The 21,205-nt window shown below is 46.8% G+C and overlaps 1 protein-coding gene across 1 annotated transcript in view; it reads left to right on the forward strand.

Annotated features, from left to right (window-relative positions):
- The first annotated feature begins 3,395 nt into the window (after positions 1–3,395).
- Positions 3,396–21,205, forward strand: part of LOC122934389 (zinc transporter ZIP9-like) — a 32,600-nt gene continuing 14,790 nt past the window's right edge. Inside the window, exons 1-4 of the mRNA XM_044289814.1 lie at positions 3,396–3,666; positions 11,745–11,850; positions 13,917–14,081; positions 14,240–14,308. Coding sequence (XP_044145749.1) covers positions 3,571–3,666; positions 11,745–11,850; positions 13,917–14,081; positions 14,240–14,308 — 436 coding nt within the window. The 5' untranslated portion in view covers positions 3,396–3,570. The remainder of the gene's footprint in view (positions 3,667–11,744; positions 11,851–13,916; positions 14,082–14,239; positions 14,309–21,205) is intronic.

Here is a 21,205-nt window from a genome sequence, read left to right on the forward strand (position 1 = left end):
ACAGATGTGTTCTCGGACCTCCCTGGACGCACTTCCGTAATCCAACATGACATTGTCACTGAGCCTCAGGCAAAAGTCCACTTAAAGCCAAACCGGGAACCCGAGGCTCGGCGAAAAGCCATATCGGAGGAAGTGCAGCTCATGTTGCGGCTTGACGCAGGGGCGTAGCTAAAGGCTCATGGGCCCTGGTGCAAGAGTTCAGCTTGGGCCCCCCTTCCCTCCGTGCTTTGTGGCCAGGGGCGGGGGAGCACATAGCCTTCATGCTGCCTTAGGCAAAAATTGAAACGGCACTTCCCTCCCCCCCCCATGCCAAATTCCTGACCTAACCCCTTCCCTCTAGCCGGCAACTTTTCCAGTATGCATTTGCTATAATACTGCAGTCTTATGTGGCACAAGGGTCTTTGGGCCCCCTCAGGCTCCTGGGCCGGGTATCGACTGCTACCTCTGCACCCCCTAAAGCTACGCCCCTGGCTTGACGTCATTGAGGAGTCTAGAATTGAGTGGGCCAGTCCTATAGTCTTATTTCCCAAGCCAGACGGGACGTTGCGATTTTGTAACGATTTTCGGAAATTAAACAAAATATCTAAGTTCGATGCGTATCCCATGCCTCGGGTAGATGAACTTATTGAGAGGTTAGGCCAAGCCCGGTATTTTTCTGTTTTGGATCTCACCAAAGGGTACTGGCAGATACCTTTGACGGAGGCTGCCAAAGAGAAAACTGCCTTCATCACGCCTGAGGGGCTGTACCAGTATAAGGTGTTACCCTTTGGTCTGCATGGCGCCCCTGCCACTTTCTCCAACGTCTAATGGATATCGTACTTCGTCCACATCGGCGGTACGCCTCGGCTTACCTGAAAGATATTGTCATCCACAGTACCGACTGGGAAAGTCACCTGCCCAAAGTGCAGGCTGTAGTGGACTCCCTTCGAAAGGCTGGTCTAACAGCTAACCTAAAGAAATGTGCGATAGGGTTAGAGGAGACTAAGTACCTGGGGTATGTCATTGGGCGCGGAGTCATCAAACCCAAAGTGAACAAAATAGAGGTGATACGGAATTGGCCCCGACCTGTCACCACTAGACAAGAAAAGTCGTTCCTGGGAATGGTGGGCTATTACATGAGGTTTGTCCCCCATTTTGCCCCTTTAGCGGCTCCGTTGACAGGGCTCTTAAAGAGACGGAAGTCCGTGCTAGTCCGCTGGAAGGACCAGGCGGAAGAGGCTTTCTCCGCTTTGAAGTCTGCCCTGTGTGGGTCCCCGGTTTTGGTGACGCCCGACTTCTAGAGGGAATTTGTGGTACAGATTGTTTCCTCCAAAGTAGGCCTCGGTGTTGTACTGTCTCAGGAAGTCGTAAGCTTACTCCAGCCGAGACTAGGTACAGTATAGTGGAGAGAGAGTGCCTGGCCATCAAGTGGGCACTCGAGTCTCTCCGCTATTATCTGTTGGGTAGGAAGTTCCGTCTGGTGACCGACCACTCTCCTCTCAAGTGGATGAGCCAGACCAAGGAGAGGAATACTCGGGTCACCAGGTAGTTCTGGTCTCTACAAACAGTAGAACACAGGGCAGGCCGGTTACAGGGAAACGCGGATGCCCTGTCCCGAGTACACTGTCTGGCGTGTGTTCACCCCCTCAGGGTTGAACAAAGGGGGAGGTATGTAGGAAGGCGCAGGGGTCGGTCATTGACGGAAGGTACGTGTCACCGAACTTCCTGGCCTCGGTGAGATAAGAACCGGTAGTTTAGTGTGTCAGCACCAGCTAGTGCTCGCTGACACTGTTTTACTTAGTGTGGCTGTAAAGCCGATCCGGGCCGGTTCTTATTGGGAGCAGCCGAGGAGCAGGGTGGGTGGCTGTTCCCCACATCCAGGCCAGGTTTTGGGATGGGTTTAAAAACCCAGCCAGCAACTCAGCTGGATGTGGATTACCCTGCACTTTCATAGTGGATCTGTGAAGCAGATGTGGTTTTTGGGTTCCAACCAGTTGGTAGCGTGCTGGAGAGCCACATGCTGAAAATCAGGCGCCGTAAAGCCTGCGGTGGACGGCTGAGGATTGCCCTGGACAAAACAGTCCGCCAGGTGACACTTTATGTGGTGTGAATTAACACCAGGACTCTGCACAGTGTTATTTTTGCTTTGTTACTTTTTGTGTGAATAAACACTGAACTTTTGCTTTATTACCGTGTTCTTGCCTCTGTACTGCGCCCGCTTACCCTGCCTTCAGAGCAGATCCCTACAATATATGCACACCCCCCAACCATCCCGTCTCCGGTCAGACAGTCCTGGATTTCGGTGGCTGTCCTGCTTTCAACTGTCTCTTCAGGACACCGAGATGGTTAGGCTACTTTCACATTAGCGGATCCGTGCTGCTGTTAGTGCACGTGTGCCGCCGGAGGTCCACTCTGGCCCCCTTGACTGTAATGGGGGCAGGCCGGAGGTCAGGCCGCAGTACGGTAAACATGCCGAGAGGCGGCTGGAATAATACAACGACATGTTTGCCGGAGAAGGCTGCCACTAATGTGGAAGTAGCCTTAATTGCAATGATGAGGCATGGAGCCGTCCACTCAACTTCCGCACTCCCCATGGTGTGTATGCTCCCTAGATGAGTGTTGTTGCTTTGTTTTGTTTTGTTTTTTGTTTGTTTTTTATAATACGGGGGGCACTACTAAAAGGAGGGCATAACAACTGTGAAGGGGCACAATGTGGAAATAGCTGAGCACTTGTACCCATAGATGAATGGAGTAGCGGTGTACATGCTTTACCTGCTGCTCTGTTCATACTGGTGACACCCCCCCCGTATTAAGTGGCCCCAGTTTATCATGATCAGTGGGGTCCAATAATCAGGCCCACATTGATCTAATAGTTATCACCAATAGGGGGTAAGTTGAAATGTGGCATGAAGTTGCCATTTGACCTTTCACTGCTGGAAATAATGACACAAAGTCAAAACCAGCCACAGTGCAGCCAGCATCCAGCAGAGGGCGCAAAGAGTTGCAGTACCCAATTCAGCTTCCACCAGGTTTGCAGTATTTACAGTTGCAGTTCCCACACAGCACTCAGCAGGTTTGTATTTTTTACAGTTGCAGTTCCCACATAGCTTCCAGCAGAGGGCGCAGGTTTGTAATGTTTTCAGCTGCAGTTCCCACACAGCACTCAGCAGAGGGCGCAGGTTTGTAATGTTTTCAGCTGCAGTTCCCACATAGCATCCAGCAGAGGGCGCAGGTTTGTAATGTTTTCAGCTGCAGTTCCCACATAGCATCCAGCAGAGGGCGCAGGTTTCTAATGTTTTCCGCTGCAGTTCCCACATAGCATCCAGCAGAGGGCGCGGGTTTGCACTATTTTCAGCTGCAGTTCCCACACAGCATCCAGCAGAGGGCGCAGCGGCCTTTGAGGTTTGCTATGATCTCATTCTATTGAAGCTGGGGCTTCAGTTTCCATTCAGTTGTTGGCTGCTGGGTGGAAGGAGGCGACGTGTAAAGCATGAGGGAGCAGCCTGTGCTCTGCGAGGAGCTCTCTGTGGACTTCCCCTTGGAGATGAAGTGAAGCTGTGTGCTGCCTCCCTTGTGTAACTCTCTGCCAGCATGGACGGGCTGCTTGTTGTCTTCCTCATCTCCCTGGGCATGTTCCTGGGCTGCTTTCTCTTGGGTCTGATCCCTTTGGTTGTGAAACTTTCGGAGGTGAGTGTGTTATTCCTGCTGGCAGGGAGGGGGTTAATCTCTAGGGCAGAGGTCGTGGAATGTTGTGCTGCTGGTGTTGTTACAATGTATCCGTGTCAGAAGCTTCTGCTACAATGTAGCAATATCACTGTGTGACAAGCTGCACCACCGACTACGACATGCGATAAATGTGGGGGGGCTACTTGGTCGCTGGGGGTCGCAGTGTAGACTGCAGCATTTAATTACTGTAAATCAGGGATGCTCAAGCTGGGGCCGTCCAGATGTTGTAAAACTACTACAACTCCCACCATGCCCTGCTGTAGGCTGTCTGGCCATGATGGGAGTTGCAGTTTTGCAATAGCTGGAGGGCCGCAGGTTGGGCATTCCTGCTGTAAATGATTGGGGTCACAGTCTGACCCTCAAGTTGCGGTGACCCGACAGTCACAAGAAATCCAAACCTGCTGGATTTACCGTGACAGTCGCGTTGCGGCAGCTTACACGTCGCATTGCGACCCCGTTCACTTTTATTTGGCTGCAGTGCGATCCCGCAATGGCCACGTAGCCCCAGCTTTAAAGGGGCTGTCCCACGACGACAACTTATCCCCTAGCCGATAAGTGTCTGAACTGACTACTTGGGACCCCCCCCCCCCCCCCGCGAATCACTAGAACGGGAGCCCATGTTCTGCCTTTTGAATGGACACGCATCCTCAACCTGCAGCTCCATTCGTTTGGGGAAATCTGGATCCCCCCTTATTGTGATCGGTGGGGGTCCTTTTCGGTTTGCCACAAGTAAAACCATAACGAGCTTTATGGCCGCAGGACCGAGGACAGCTTCTCATCCGTTTACTGACAGCCAGCGGAGATCTTAAAGAGGTTATCCCATGAGAAGTATTACTATGCAATGAATAAAGTAAAGGATTATTGAACTATAAATATATGAATATTATTAGATTGTTTATATACAGTACATGCTCCTCTCTGGTAGCGCCCCCTGCTGTTTATCCTTCTGGTCCACCTTCTCCTGCCTTCAGAGGTGGACGGACATGCTCAGTAGCTTCCCTGCTCACTCCTCAGTGTAGTGATCTCACAGAGAAGCAGATGACTCGGTCATTTATTCCTACATATAAGGCCTCATGCACACGACCGTATGTGTTTTGCAGATCCGCAATTTGCGGACCGCCAAAAAAAAACGCTGCGGAACGCTGCGGAGCAACGGAACGGACATACTGATGCGGACAGAACACGGTGTGCTGTCCGCGTTTTTTGCGGACCTGTTGAAATGAATGGGTCCGCATCCTATCCGCAAAAAAAAATGGAACGGACACGGAAGCAAAATAAGGTTGTGTGCATGAGGCCTTAGCGTCAGACACCGAGCCCTGCAGCGCGGACCACGTATGATGTCCGCCGAGGAGCCGCCACTCTACGAGGTCTGTCGTACTCTTGGATAACTCCTTCACAGATCCTCTCACTTTTGGGTTTCACAATATCACAAAATGTAACTTAAAGGGGTTGTCCCATCTCGCACTTCTGGGACCGCCACCTCTGGAATAGGACCCCCGAAGTGAAGGAGAGCACACCATGTGGTGGGACCTCCATTCACTTCTATCGGAGTTCCGAAAAGAGCTGAGAAAGCGCGACGGATCTCCCATAAAAGCGACTGAAGAGCTTACAGCGCAAGCGCAGCCACCGCTCCATTCACCTCCATGGGAAATACGGAAATAGGCAAGCCGGGGCTCATCGATTTTCAGCACTTCCACAGAAGTGAATAGAGGGTGGTTGTAGTTTTGCAACAGCTGGAGGGCCGCAGGTTGGGCATCCCTGCGCTATACTATAATCACTGTGTGGGCAAAACTATTCACAATTGTAATAATTATAGTAATCTGATCACAAGTTGGATCTCCGCCTAGTGTATAATAAACCCGTCCTTAGAGCAGGGTGAGCTGTATACCGTCATCTGTCTGCATACAGTATGTCTGGTGAAGAGGTATGCTGCTGACAACAAGGGGATTATTAGAAAGAGCAGCCATAGTAATGATCTCTATGGAGCATAGTCCAGGAAGCCGGACAGGACAGGTGACGCCCAGCGCCTCCTACCTGTTCGTCTGGAGCTCAGGGGAATATTGCGTCTTACGCTGGGTTCACACCTGAGCGTTTTACAGCGCGTTCCTACGCGCTGTAAAACGCACAACAGGCAAGAACCAATGATTCCCTATGGAAATGGTTCTCACCTGAGCGTTTTACAGCGCGTACGATCGCGCTGTAAAACGCCCGACGCTCAAACAAGTGCTTGAGCTTTTTTTTGGGCGTTTGTCGTGCGTACCCGCACATAGAAATTCGGGAACGCGCGACAATGTGTGAAAGCCAGTCTCTGTATGCGCGATTGTAAACGCCCGTACAATCGCGCATACAGAGCGCTCGTTTCAGAACGCTCAGGTCTGAACCCAGCGTTAAGGCCTCTTTCACACGAACGTGTGCGCTCCGTGGCCGTATTGCAGACCGCATTTGCGGATCCGCAATACACGGGGGCGCCGTTCCGTGGGCATTCCGCATCAGGGATGCGGACCCATTCACTTGAATGTGTCTGCAAATCCGGAGATGCGAAATGGAAAAGAACAGAACCCTACGGAGTGCTTCCGTGGGGTTCCGTCCCGTACTTCCGTTCCGCAAAAAGATAGGACATGTCCTATCTATTTGCGGAACGGGCGGATCGCGGACCCATTAAAGTGAATGGGTCCGCGATCCGCTGCGGCTGCCCCACGGTTGGTGTTCGTGCATTGCGGCCCGCAATTTGCGAGACGCACGCGTTCGTGTGCAAGAGGCCTAAGGGACCAAATAGAAGAACCAGATCAGAAGTTTGTTTCAAGGTTCTGGTCGAATTAGAACCAATAAACCTGTGGGTGTGTAGACTTTTGCAGCAAGTTTTTTTTTTTTTTTTTTATATTACTCCAGTACATGTAACATAAAAAAAAAAAATGAAGCCAAATTGCTAAAAAAATAAATAAATAATAATAATTGCCTCTCATTTTGTGGGTACAGCTCCTATTCAGACTTAGGTGTCTCCATGGTAACAGACTACAAACAAGCCCTTTGTAGTCTGATCGGGCAGTCAACGCCCTCTTTCGGTCATCTACATAAAGCGTAAGAGGGGGGCAGATGGAATCCTTCTTTGGAAAGTAGAAGATGGGGCAGATGGAGTAGGGTAACAAGACGGCGGGGTGAGACTAAACAGTTTGTTTATTGCCTGTAACCATGGAGATACATAGGTCTGCCAGGAGCTGTAGACACAAAACGGTGGGAAATGTATTATTCCTATTAGCTTTGGTATCCGGAGTCAGACTGTAACCACGTGAACGTCGCTGCATCCTGATGATGTTTGCTTGTGTCTCTGCGGAAGGCGCCCCGGGAGGATTAATAGATCCGTGTACAGTAATCAGCGGTGCGCAGACGTCGCGCAGGTCAGCGACTCCCTGCTGTATACACATCCTAGTCGTGTGCCAGACCATGACACGTTGCCAGAAGGCAGCTCTTTTGTCAGAGAGAACGACATAGGTGAACGGACAGATGGTAGGAGAAGAGGCACATGGCTGCAGGATCTGACTACACTAGGCTTGTAGTCTGTCACCATGGTGACGCAGAGCTCTGCAAGGGAGCTGGAGGCGCAAAACGGTAGAACAAAATTTAGGGAAAATTATTGGCAGCGTTGCTTTATTTGATATTTTTTATGCACTGGAGCAATAAAATAAATAAATAAATGAAAAAGTTCCAAAAGTATACACACCCTTTACTGGTTTAAGAGAATGAGAGGATCCTGCTTGTCTCTGGGTGACATCATGACTAGTCAGACCCCGGCTCGTCGGTTTGTGGTTTCTTCCTGATCCTTGTTTAGATCCTGGACTCGTTGGCCTCACTCTTAGAATAAACTGGTTTAACTCCTGCACTGGAGTCCAACATCTCGGAGCAGATACCTCGGTGAGCGGCGCCTACAGGTGAAACTCCAAAAATTAGAATCTCGTGCAAAGTTCCGTTATTCCAGTAATGCAACTTAAAAGGTGAAACTAACATATGAGACTCATTACCTGCAAAGTGAGACATTCTGAGCCTTTATTTGCTATAATTTGGATGATTATGGCTCATAGTTTATGAAGACCCCAAAGTCACCCTCTCAGGTCCCCTTTGCTTAGGGGGTATGGGTTAATTAGCGGACTAGAGTCTGGAATATTGAACCTTTTCACAAAATTCTAATTTTAAGTTGCAATAATGAAATGAAATAAATAAACTTTTGCACAATATTCAAATTTTTCGGGTTTCGCCCGTACTGAGTAGTGGGATGGCAGACGTCATACCTCCTGACTCTTGAGATCTGTCTAATCAGACCAGTATAATACAACCCGCATGAAATGGTTCCATTCCAGCTCGGTGACGTCAGGCAGCTGCTGTAAAGCCTGTGTCAGTAGTTGTACTTTGACTGAGGCTGACGGCTCCCTCCTAGTCATCCCCGTAGATTGTGTGATATGTTTGTCCACGGGAAGCAGAAGCTGGAGCCTACAGGCTGTACAGGGGTTATAGGGCTGGCCATAGGTTGGGTGGCATCTCATCATGCGTTGGGCACGTGTCTGGTGATGGGGAGGTATCGGAGATCTAACTGCCGTCCTGACGGACCCCATAACCTGTCAGGTCCATGATGATCAACCTGACGTTCTTGGCTGTGATGAGAATACCTGTCCGCCATGAATGCCTGGAATGGGAATAACCCTTTAACTCCATCAAAAGGCTGTAGGACACGTTCAGTTGGGTCAAGGGTGGAAGCCTTTACCTTCCTCAGGGGATGGACTTGGCACTTGAGGAGCAGCACAGTGCGAGGTCATTAACAGTACAAAATATAATTGCCGTCATCTTGTAAGGGCTGAATCTTCTCTATAGGGAGATTAAAGGGGTTCTCCAACACTTTGATATCTATCCTTAGGTCATCAATATCAGATAGGCTGGGGTCCAACTCCCGGAACCGACTGAGCTTCCTAGACCAGTGACGTCGCGTTTATCTGTCATTCATTGGCCAAAGTGCAGCTCGGTCACGTTCAAGTGAATGGGGGGGGCTGAGCTGCGATACCAGGCACGGCCACTATACAATGAATGGCGCTGTGCTTGGTGAGCTGCGAGGAGGCCTCGGACAGCTGTTTGGGTGTCGGACCCCCACCGATCACATACTGATGACCGATCCTGAGGAGAGCTCGTCAATATCAAAATCTTGGAAAGCGCCTTTAAAGGAACACTAAAAATGGCGCACATTAGGTCCGCCCCCGTCCCACTAAGCTCCATCTTTCGACCCGCTCCCTTGTCAAACATGTCGGAAAATAGTGTAGAAACCGCGGATGTGTCAAACTGTGTCGCATTCATACAACCATAGGTATTTTGCGGTCTGCAAAACACTTCCACAAAAAGTATGAATGACATCCGTTTATTTTGTTTTTGATTTTTTTGCGGAGCCATTGTAACAATTTCTATGTTTGTCAGAAAAACGGACAAGAACAGGACATGTTCTGTCTCTTGTTGCGAGGCTGCGGAACGGACATACAGATACTGGCAGCACGTGTTTTTTTGCGGCCCCGTAGAAACGAATAGGTTTGCGTGCAGTCAGCGAAAATTTAAGTAAAAAATACGGTCGTGTGGATGCTGAGATTTTTTTCTTTCTCACTTTAATAGAAATGTCCTATCCTTTTCTGCAAAAACAGACAAGAACAGGACATGTTCTATCTTCTTTGTCTGTCCGGAACGGACGCGGACGGCGCGCTATGTGGCCCCCGTGAAATTAATGAGCCCTTAAACAGATTAGATCTAGGCAGATAAAATAAAATCATTGTGTTAGCGGAGAACCTCTTTAAGCTCAGAAGGAGATGACTCCATATGTCTGCATTAATGAGCCAATTATCGCCATTCGCGGACACAATGGCTGACACTCCGCGAGCGCCAGCGATATTATAGAACCGCCCCGGGGTGAAATCTCTTTGAAATTGCCTTCATTTTAAAACCCGCTTTGAAGGGTCAGGCTGTGAAAGCGACATCGGAGGAAATCTTCTGTGTGATTACAATATAAAAGCAGCTTCTGGAGAACAAAGCTCGCGCCCCACTTTCCTGTGCAAAAATATTCACCCCCCCACCCCCACCCCCGCCTGCACCTCCTGAATGGGATTCTGTATTCTGTGTATGTGTTCAGCGGCTGCTGCAGAGCACATGCTAGTTAGGGCTCATGCACATGACCGTATGTAGTTAGCGGTCCGCAAAAAAACGGATCCGCAAAAAAATACGGATGATGTCCGTGTGCGGAATGTATGTTGCGGAACAGAACAGCTGGCCCTTCATAGAACAGTACTATCCGTGTCCATAATGTGGAATGGACATACGGAAACGGAATGCACACGGGGTTACTTTGGGTTTTTTTTTTTTGAGGACCCATTGAAATTAATGGTTCTGCATATGGTCCGAAAAAAAATAAAAACGGAAATAAAATACGTTTGTGTGCGCATGACACCTTAGCTTGTGGCCTTCTTAATAGGCGTGTATACTTTCGAAAACACGTTAATACACGCGGCGTCTTCATCATTTTTCCATGAGCTTAGAGAAAAGCAGCAAACGGTCTACATGGCGCCGCTAATCTCCAACAGGCAACAAGGAGATGTACAGGAGAGCACATGCTAGTTAGATCATGGGCGTCTTAAAGGGTTTGTATACTATTGCAAACAAGTTAATCTATCACTCCAGTGCGTTTAACTGGGGGGGGGGGGGGGGAAGAAGCATCGTCATCATTTCAGTATGGCTTTGGAGATAAGCAGGTGCCGGTGCCGCTGATCTCCAACAGGTAATGTTTTTTTTAACATATAGTAGTTAGATAATTGCTTTATTAAGGGTTATGTATACTATTGCAAACAAGTTAACACATTGCTCCAATGCGAAAATGAAGCAGGTCACCACCATAGTCTTCATCGCTGTGTGGCGCCGCTGATCTCCAACAGGTAAAAATTCCACCTCAAGAAGAGATGCACTAGAGAATATGCTCGTTAGAACATGGCCTCCCTAAAGGGTGTGTATACTATTGCACAAACTGTCAGTATATTTCTCCACTGCAGTTAAATTAAACCAACATCATTGCTTTTGCTTAAAGGGGCTGTGTCACTTCAGCAAGTAGCATTTATCATGTAGAGGAAGTGAATACGAGGCACTTACTAATGTATTGTGATTGTCCAAATTGCTACTTTCACTGGCTGGATTAATTCTTCCATTACATTATACACTGCTCGTTTCCATGGTTACGACCACCCTGAAATTCATAAGCAGTGGTCGTGCTTGCACAATATACAAAAAAAAAAAAAAGCATCGGCCTATGTGCGCTCCCACAGCCCCGGCCAGCAGAGAGGCCGGCACTTTTTCCTATAGTGTGCAAGCACGACCACTACTGATTGATTGCAGGGTGGTCGTAACCATGGAAACAAGCAGTGCATAATGTGATGGGCAAATGAATCCAGCCAGTGAAGGTAGCAATATGGAGAATGACAATACATTAGTAAGTGGCTTGTATTAACTTTCTCTACATGATAAATTCCACTTGGTGAAGTGACCCAACCCCTTTAACTTTGGAGATAAGCGGCTACCATACTATCTGGCACTGCTGATCTCCAACAGGTATCGCTTTCAGCTTCGAAAGGTTATGTACTGGAGAGCATAAGGTATTTAGAGAAGTGCTTTCATAAAGGGTGTGCATACTATTGCAAACAAGTTAACATATTGCTCTAATGCAGGCATGCTCAACCTGCGGCCCTCCAGCTGTTGCAAAACTACAACTCCCAGCATGCCTGAGCAGCCTAAAGCAGTGGGAGTTGTAGTTTTACAACAGCTGGAGGGCCGCAGGTTGCATTTAAATGAAGCTTTTCATCACATCTTCATCGCTTTTGCAGAACTTTGGAGATAGGCGGCCACCATACTACTCGGCGCCACTGATCTCCGACAGGTGACATTTTCAACTCGGAAAGGAGACATTAAAGAACTATTTCTGATGGATCCCACATCTGCGAGGCCCCGTCACTGACGTCTGTCCTACTTTCTTCCAGCAAAAGCTGCAGTTTGTGAGCGTCCTGGGAGCCGGATTACTGTGTGGGACGGCGCTGGCTATAATTATACCAGAAGGGATTGAACTGCTGGACGGCTCCTCCAAAGGTTAGAAAAACCAATGCTTCAGACGGCTTTGTTGTATCCGGACAGCCACTTGGCTGGATCCAGCCTCTAAAGATGTCGGAGCCAGTACAAACAGTCCCGTGGGACTGGGAAGGGAGAGAAATATATATATAGAACTCTTAAAGGGGTTGTCCAGAATAAAAAAAAAAATAAACTAAACGACTTTTTCCAGAACGACCACCACAACTGTCCAGAGGTGGTAGGTGGCATTGCAGTTCAGCCTGCAATACCAGTCACAACCCATAGACAGGTGGGGGCACTGGTTCTGGAAGAAAGCAGCCATGTTTTTCTAATCCTGTACCAACTTTTTTTAAGTCAGTGGTCTCCAGCCTGATACAAAACTACAATTCCGAGCATGCTGGGAGTTGTAGTTTTGCAACAGGTTGGAGACCACCGACATAAAGGAACCCTAAACCTGGACATAAGTGATTAAAATAAGAAAGGGAAGCAAACACTTGTACATTTTTATTATATGATTTAGTTTTATTATGATTTTTTTTTAAACATGACAGATGATGAAAGGAATCTGAGCTGCAATACCAGATACGGCCTGTAGACAAGAGTGGTGCTGTGTCAGGATTTAAAAAAATAGAGACCTACTGGGCTGGCTCCAAGTGTATGTAGGACCTCACAGTGAGAGCCTTTTCACCCCACCCTTGGCTTGACAAGTATAGAGCATGTTTACCCTGATAATGATGGGCTCTTAATCTTGCCTAAGTAGAAGAGAAATAGTGATAGAGTGCAGAACCTAGCCCGTAGACCAGGGAGGGACAGGGGAGCTGCATACCAAGCCTTATCTGTATACATAGTGTTACTATCCTGTGTTACCTAGGCCTCAAGCAGGACAATAGCGCTGTCATTACCTTGTCCAGTCTCGAATGCTATGTCTCTGCTTTTCTGTCCCAGTCTATATAGCAAAGCTGCAGAAAACAGAAAGTTCCATCCTATTGTGTATGTGTTCTGGTGACTAGTGCAGTATCGTATCAGTATCCTACAGCTACTGGGCTTGCTCCAAGTGGATGTAGGACTTCACGGTGGGCCCCTTTTTTTTTTTTTTTTTAACCCATCCATAGCTTGGCAAGTATAGATCATTTTTACCCTGATAACAATGGCCCACCAATCTTGCCTAGGTAGAAGAGAAATCATAATCGGAGTGCTTCCCCTACTCCATAGACCAAGGGAGTTGAATACTGAGCCTTAGCTGTACATAGTGTTACTATCCTGCCTTATGTAGACCTCAAGCAGGACAATAGCGCTGTCAGAAACATGTCCAGTCTCAAATAATATGACTCTACTTGTTCTGTCCCATTCTATACAGCAAAGCCAATGAGCCAAAAGTCAGTATCGTATAGCTACTGGACTGGCTCCAAGTGTATGTAGGACCTCACAGTGGGCCTCCTTTTTCTTTTTTTAACCCCATCCATGACTTGACAAGTATAGTTTGTTTACTCTCATAACTATGGGCTCTTAATCTTGCCTAAGTAGAAGAGAAATAGTGATGGAGTGCGGCCCCTCCCCTATAGACAAGGAAGGGACAGGGGAGCTGCATACCAAGTCTTATCTGTATACATAGTGTTACTATCCTGTGTTACCTAGGCCTCAAGCGGGACAATAGCGCTGTCATTACCTTGTCCAGTCTCCAATGCTCTGACTCTGCTTACTCTGTCCCAGTCTATATAGCAAATCTCATAAAACAGGAAGTGCAGCCTATTTTGTATGTGTTCTGGTGACTAGTACAGTGTTATTATCTGATGATATATTCCCTTTGACAATGTTTTGGGGGGGAATATTCTTACCCTTGACAGCTTATTGAAAGCAGCAGAGGGCGCCACTGAGCGCAGAAAGCTCCTGCCGGATAAAGATCACATTGAACATATTATTTTCAGTTGCTTTATTATTCTTCAGCTTTTGTAACTGGATAAGAACAAGGATTAGATAAATCCTATGGAAAAGATAACGCAAGGTTCTAGTTTCCTGCGATTATCTGATAAGCGGCGCCTGTTTCGATTTCTCCGTCTTATTCTGCACCATCGTGCGTGTTTTTGCAGGTTCTGCAGTGAAATGTGTGAATGTGAACCTGACGTCCGCTGCAGAGGAGGAGGTAGCCGAGGTCAGCTCTGTGCCCCCGCACTTCTTCATTGGGGTCTTCCTGGTGACTGGATTTGTCCTCATGTTCATTGTGGATCAGATCGGCAGCTACTGCTCCTATCATGGTGAGGTTATGAAGGTGGATTTCAATGACCCCCTCCCCCCCTCCAGAATGAGGACTGGTGGGGGGTCTCCATGTACGTGATGTCTCTGTGATCGCTGGTGTCCTGGACCGGAGCTCTGACAGTTGGGCGCTTACTGTACCGTTTATATTATATTACAGATCCCCGGACAGGAATGTCCGCTGGTACCAGTATAACGGCCACACTGGGACTGGTGATCCACGCTGCAGGTGATAAATGGTTATAACATATGTTACATATAATATTAACAAAGATCTATCATTTATCTATGTAATATCCATCTCATACTTACTCGTTCATCCGTCTTGTTTGCAGTGATACGTATCCAGTTGGCATTAGGCCCCTTTCACACGGGCGAGTTTTCCGCGCAGATGCGATGCGTGAGTTGAACGCATTGCACCCGCACTGTATCCGGACCCATTCATTTCTATGGGACTGTGCACATGAGCAGTGATTTTCACACATCACTTGTGCGTTGTGTGAAAATCGCAGCATGCTCTATATTGTGCGTTTTCCACGCAACGCAGGCCCCATAGAAGTGAATGGGGCTGCGTGAAAATCGCAAGCAAGTGCGGATGCGGTGCGATTTTCACGCACGGTTGCTAGGAGACGATCGGGATGGGGACCCGATCATTATTATTTTCCCTTATAACATGGTTTTAAGGGAAAATAATAGCATTCTGAATATAGAATGCATAGTACAATAGCGCTGGAGGGGTTAAAAAAAACAAAAAAATATTTAACTCCCCTTAATCCACTTGATCGCGCAGCCCGGCTTCTCTTCTGTCTGTCTTCTGTGCTGTGTGCAGGAAAAGGACCTGTGGTGACGTCTCTCCGGTCATCACATGGTCCGTCACATGATCTTTTACCATGGTGATGGATCATGTGATGACCGGAGTGACGTCACCACAGGTCCTGTTACTGCACACAGCAAAGAAAGAAGACAGAAGAGATGCCGGCTGGATTAAGGTGAGTTAAATTTTTATTTTTTAACCCCTCCAGTGCTATTGTACTATGCATTCTGTATTCAGAATGCTATTATTTTCCCTTATAACCATGTGATAAGGGAAAATAATACAATCTACAGAACACCGATCCCAAGCCCGAACTTCTGTGAAGAAGTTTGGGTTTGGGTACCAAACATGCGCGATTTTTCTCACGCGAGTGCAAAACGCATTACAATGTTTTGCACTCGCACGGAAAAATCGCGCATGTTCCCGCAACGCACCCGCACATTTTCCCGCAACGCATGTCTGAAAGAGGCCTTATACAGTAGGTTGCCAATAAGAGCATAGCTCTAGGGGGTGGCACACGGGTCCTAGAGCCTGATAGGGGCCACATGGTAGGGGGGGGAGGCCTGTTTCAGATTTTGCACTGGGGCCCAGGAAATTCATCTTACCATACGCCTCTCTGTCGTCCTATAAGGCACCAGCGGTATTGTTTTCCGTTATACGAGCAGAACAATTAAAATTACAGAAGTGCCGGAGTCGGCAGATAATGGAGCTGAACTAAGCCGAACAGATCCTATTCAATACATTGGAGTCTGTGGAGGAGTCCCCCAATGCACATGCAAACAAGCCCTAAAATATAAAGGGCGTCTCTAAACCATATGAGACAACTGTAGAAATGGAGAAGTGGCGTCACTTTTTGGGCGACCGCTTTCTTTCACACTACAAGTAAACCCTCCACGTCTCTGTCTCTGCAGTCTTCTTGTCTGATCTCTTATTTTGTGGGTTCAGTCTTTTTACATGAATTTTTCCCACGGACATGTCAGACATATGGAAGCCCTATCACCAAACTGTGAGATAACAGAGGGGGAAGGGGGTCTGCTGCTCAGGACCCCCATCCATCAGCCGGGGTAGACAGCGGCGACATAGAGCGTCTCTATGCCAGCTCCTCCAGGATTAGAGATGCTCTATGTCACTGATCTCTACTCCGCTAATTGATGGAGGTCCTGAACGGCCTATTGATTTCAGCAGGAAACGTGTAATTCCTTTTTCCCCCAGTGGTGGCACTGCAGGGAAATTGAACTCCTGATGCAACGTTTTCCTAGAGAGAGGAAGACCACCAATCTGGGAGTAAGAAATTCTGCTTTAGAAAAAAATAAAAATTGAAAGTGTAACCGGCTAACCGACATTTCTTTTTTTTTTTTTTGGATAGGGCAGTGATGCTGACTATTTTTGTAATATACTTTAATTACTGAAATCATACATTTCTACCCATTTTGTGCATTAGCTATGCCCATCTGTCTTCTATTTACTGAACTGTGGAAACGCGCTCCACACTGACTGCTGCTGCCCTCACCCCCTCCCCCCTCTGCTTCTGCTCTTGTGCCCACTGCTCCCCACTTTCCGGTGCCAGGCCCGACGCCCAGGAAATGGCCCACTTAGCCAGTCAGCAGTGGGTGCTGCAGTGACCCGCAACGTCCATTGATTGAGTAGTCCGAGTCATTTCCTGCCTGTAATGCAGACGGGATCAGAGCAGCCAGTGCCGGGCCCTGGATGGTCAGTGCGGTGCGTCATGATTATTGTTATTTTTAACCCCCCCCCCTTTTTTTTTTTTTTTTTTTTTTTAATATTCCCCCTGGAAATCCCTTTAAAGGAAAAGCTACTGATGAGGCGGTCTGAATAAATCTACAATCTAATTATAATCCAGAACCTAATTAACCCGACCTGACCATAATATAAAATGAATAGCAATGGCCTGGTGTTCATCAATTAGGGAGAATTACACGGGTAATTAACCCTTATCGGGACAGGTCCTGGTCAAAGTGGATTAATTCTGTAATGACTGCACTTGTTGTTATCCCAGGGACAGGTCTCCGATCTGATAACAGCTGCCGGGCTCCGCACCATTAATCCGCTCTATTATCTCCTATCACACCCGGGGCCTGTACCGGGATTTTATCTTGGAGGATTTGTGCTTTTCTTTCTAACAATAATCGACTTGTGTGTCACCTATAAAATATAAATCCTGAATAAGACAATCGCATAAAGCGGATTATTCTTATCTATCTGTTCCTGTACTAATATCTGCACAATGGTAAAGTGTATAATAAGATATGATTATAGTAGGTATATTCTTGTACACAGGAGCAGTATTATAGTAGGTATATTATTGTACATAGGAGGCAGTATTATAGTACTTATATTCTTGTACATAGGAGCAGTATTATAGTAGTTATATTCTTGTACATAGGAGCAGTATTATAGTAGTTATATTCTTGTAGATAGGAGCAGTATTATAGTAGCTATATTCTTGTACATAGGAGGCAGTATTATAGTAGTTATATTCTTGTACATAGGAGCAGTATTATAGTAGCTATATTCTTGTACATAGGAGGCAGTATTATAGTAGTTATATTCTTGTACATAGGAGCAGTATTATAGTAGTTATATTCTTGTACATAGGAGCAGTATTATAGCAGTTATATTCTTGTACATAGGAGCAGTATTATAGCAGTTATATTCTTGTACATAGGAGCAGTATTATAATAGTTATATTCTTGTACATAGGAGGCAGTATTATAGTAGTTATATTCTTGTACACAGGGGCAGTATTATAGTAGTTATATTCTTGTACATAGGAGCAGTATTATAGTAGTTATATTCTTGTACATAGGAGCAGTATTATAGTACTTATATTCTTGTACATAGGAGGCAGTATTATAGTAGTTATATTCTTGTACATAGGAGCAGTATTATAGTAGTTATATTCTTGTACATAGGAGCAGTATTATAGCAGTTATATTCTTGTACATAGGAGCAGTATTATAGCAGTTATATTCTTGTACATAGGAGCAGTATTATAATAGTTATATTCTTGTACATAGGAGGCAGTATTATAGTAGTTATATTCTTGTACACAGGGGCAGTATTATAGTAGTTATATTCTTGTACATAGGAGCAGTATTATAGTAGTTATATTCTTGTACATAGGAGCAGTATTATAGTAGTTATATTCTTAACCAAAACTCTTTTTTATTGAGAGTGCAAATGGTCGGTCAAAAAATTACGTATCATTATATAGCCATATGCAAATGGCAGCAGTAGAATGGGTGCAAATATTCTTACAGACCATATCAGATCTACTAACATAGTGAGTATAAACAAATTAAGTTAACAACAAATGAAAGAAAAAGACACGGACAAGAGTGGGAAGTTGGGAGGAGGGGTAGAATGGGGTGGGTAGAGGAGGAGAGGGAGTTCTTCCAATTCACTCGGGATTGCGGTATTTCTCCCATGGTCGCCACAGTTTGAGAAATTTGGAACGTGTGCGTGTTTCCCAATGGGCTAATTCCTCAAATCTAAACAGTTGATCTGTTTTCTCGGTCCACATTAACATAGAAGGCGGTGAGTCATTCTTCCAGAGGAGGGGTATCAACATACGCGCTGCAGTGAGAAGCATGGTCGGGAAGTCAGCTTTGGCAGGGGTAAGGGAATCATTGGGACACCAGAGGAGTACTAGTTTTGCATCCAGACGTACCTCAGAGGCGCATATCCGGTTAATTGTGTTCTCTATTTGAGACCAAAAGGGGCAAATTTTACTGCAGGACCACCATATGTGTGACAAGGAGCCGACTTCTGTTCCACACCTCCAGCACTGCGATGGAATATCTGGGTTGAGCCTATGTAGGAATTCTGGTGTTTTGTACCAGCGGGTCAGTAACTTGTAGGAATTCTCCGAAATTTTGATGCATCGGTTGAAGCCATGTGAGTGGGCTAAGATAAAGGCCTTCTCCGGCTCAGTCAGTTGGATTGTGAGCTCCTTTTCCCAGGCAGACATAAAGTGCAGTGCCGGAGGAGCAGAAGAGAGCAGCTCCCTGTAGAGTGTCGAGAGGGGCTTTTTCGGTAACTCGGGAACACAAAGCTTCTTCTCTAGCCAAGTAGATGTATCATCAGTGGGGGAAGGTAGCTTGAGAGCTTTAACATCACGACTAAAAGCCCCAATAGAAAGGAAGGAGAGGGCTTTGACCCTTGGCAGAGCCTGAATCTTGTCCCATGCCAAGTCCCCAGACGTAGAAGCGATATCTTGTAAGGTAAGGTCAGATAGTATGCTCCAGACTCCGGAGGGTTTGAGTATATCGGGGTGAATATAGTTCTGTAGTAGATGCAGGGGGAGGTGGATATTAGGGAACCTGATGTCTCGGGATTTATACAGTTTGGCCCATTCCACTAACATGCCTTTCCAAATGGGAGAGGCATATGCGTTATTCGGGGTGCATGTGCGGATTCCCCATAGGATAAGTCCTTCTTTGTAGGTGAGAAGAGCACGTTCCAGTTGTACACAAAGATTCGGGGGTTGGCGTGAGAGGAGAGAAAAGCACCTGTTCAGGAGCGACGCTGTATAATAAGTTTGGATGTCGGGCATACCAAAGCCCCCAAACCTCTTTTCTCTTGTCAATATTGAGTACGCTATCCTGGAGGACTTGCCTGCCCACATGAACAAAGGGAACACACAGCGTATTTCCATAAAAAAGGAGCGGGGTATCCAAATTGGTAGTGTCTGAACTAAATATAGAAGTTTGGGTACAATGAAGGCTTTAAGGAAGTTCTTCCTGCCTATCCAGGAGATGAAGGGGAGTTTAAGGGACTGTAGATGTGTTCTAATATCTTTGAGTAGGGGGCCGTAGTTCAGACTAAATAGATCATCTTGGTTAGCTGAGATTCGTATCCCTAGAAACGTAATATCACGGGGGGCCCAAGCAAAGGAGGTGGTGCGTTTAAGGTCCTTGACTACAGAGGATTTGCATGAAACATTCAGGGCCATGGATTTGCTATAATTAATCTTGAAATTAGAAATCCATCCGAACTCTTCGAACAGAGAATGAAGCCGTGGGAAAGAAATCGTGGGGTTGGTGGTCATAATTAATAGATCATCTGCAAATGCTGCGGTGGTATGCATACAAGAGCCCATCTTGATGCCTTCAATTGCAGGGTCTTGTCTGATCTTGCATAGCAGCGTTTCCATTACTATGACAAAAAGAGACGGGGAGAGGGGGGATCCCTGTCTAGTGCCATTGGATATGGCAAAGGCAGGGGAAAGAGTGCCGTTGACTTTGACTCTGGCAGAGGGGGACGAGTATAAAGAGAAAATAGCCGCGATAAACTGATCAGGGAAGCCAAATTTCGACAGTGCCGCAGACATGTACTGCCAACTGACCCTGTCGAAGGCCTTTTCCGCGTCTGTGCTGAGCAAGGCTAGCGGAGTTGAAGTGCTACGCGCCCAATTCATGAGGTGGAGGAGGCGGACGGTATTTTCGTTCCCCTGTCTGCCAGAGACAAACCCAACTTGCTCCCTATGGATCATATCGGGGAGAATCTGCTGAATTCGCTGAGCCAATATCTTAGCCCACCACTTTATGTCCGTGTTAAGGAGGGAGATTGGGCGATAACTACCACAATTTAGAGGATCTTTGTTCTCTTTATGAATAATCGTAATGTGGGCCGAAAGCGATTGGGGGGGGGGAGTTGGCCACCGTTCAGAAGGTGATTACACATGGAGCGGAAGTGGGGGACAAGAATATCTTGAAAATTTTTATAGTACGTAATGGAGAAGCCATCAGGTCCAGGGCTCTTCCCTGAAGGAATAGAGGCCAGTACTTTCCGCGCTTCAGCATCTGTTATTGGGGCTACTAGCTGAGTTGCCTGGGATTGGGTGATATTAGGGAGATGTAGGGAGGAAAGGAATTTTTCCGTGGCGTCCGTGAGGGTATTAAGCGACTGAGCGAGGAGGGTGGAAGATTGTAGAGCTCCGTATAAAAGGTGCTAAAGGCCATCGCAATGTCAGGGGTGGACTTCAGGTGAGTTCCTTTAGCATCTTTGATAGCAGAGATAAAAGAATCAGAATGTTGTTTTTTAACTAGCGCTGCCATAAGTTTGTTCCCCTTATCGCCATGAGCGTACGATTTAAATCTAGAGCGTAGGAGCAGTTTGGCCGATGTAACATTTAGTAAGTTCTTAAGCTTAGTTCTGGCATCACTAAGTTCAGTGGCACAACTAAGTGCCTGCGATTGTTTGTGCGTAAGTTCGAGCGACTCAATTTGGGACATAAGGGTGGCAATGGCTTGAGAGCGTTGTTTTTTAACGTGGGAGCCGAGGGCGATA

This window comes from Bufo gargarizans, chromosome 4 (assembly GCF_014858855.1).
Source record: "Bufo gargarizans isolate SCDJY-AF-19 chromosome 4, ASM1485885v1, whole genome shotgun sequence".
NCBI classification, from domain to species: Eukaryota; Metazoa; Chordata; class Amphibia; order Anura; family Bufonidae; genus Bufo; species Bufo gargarizans.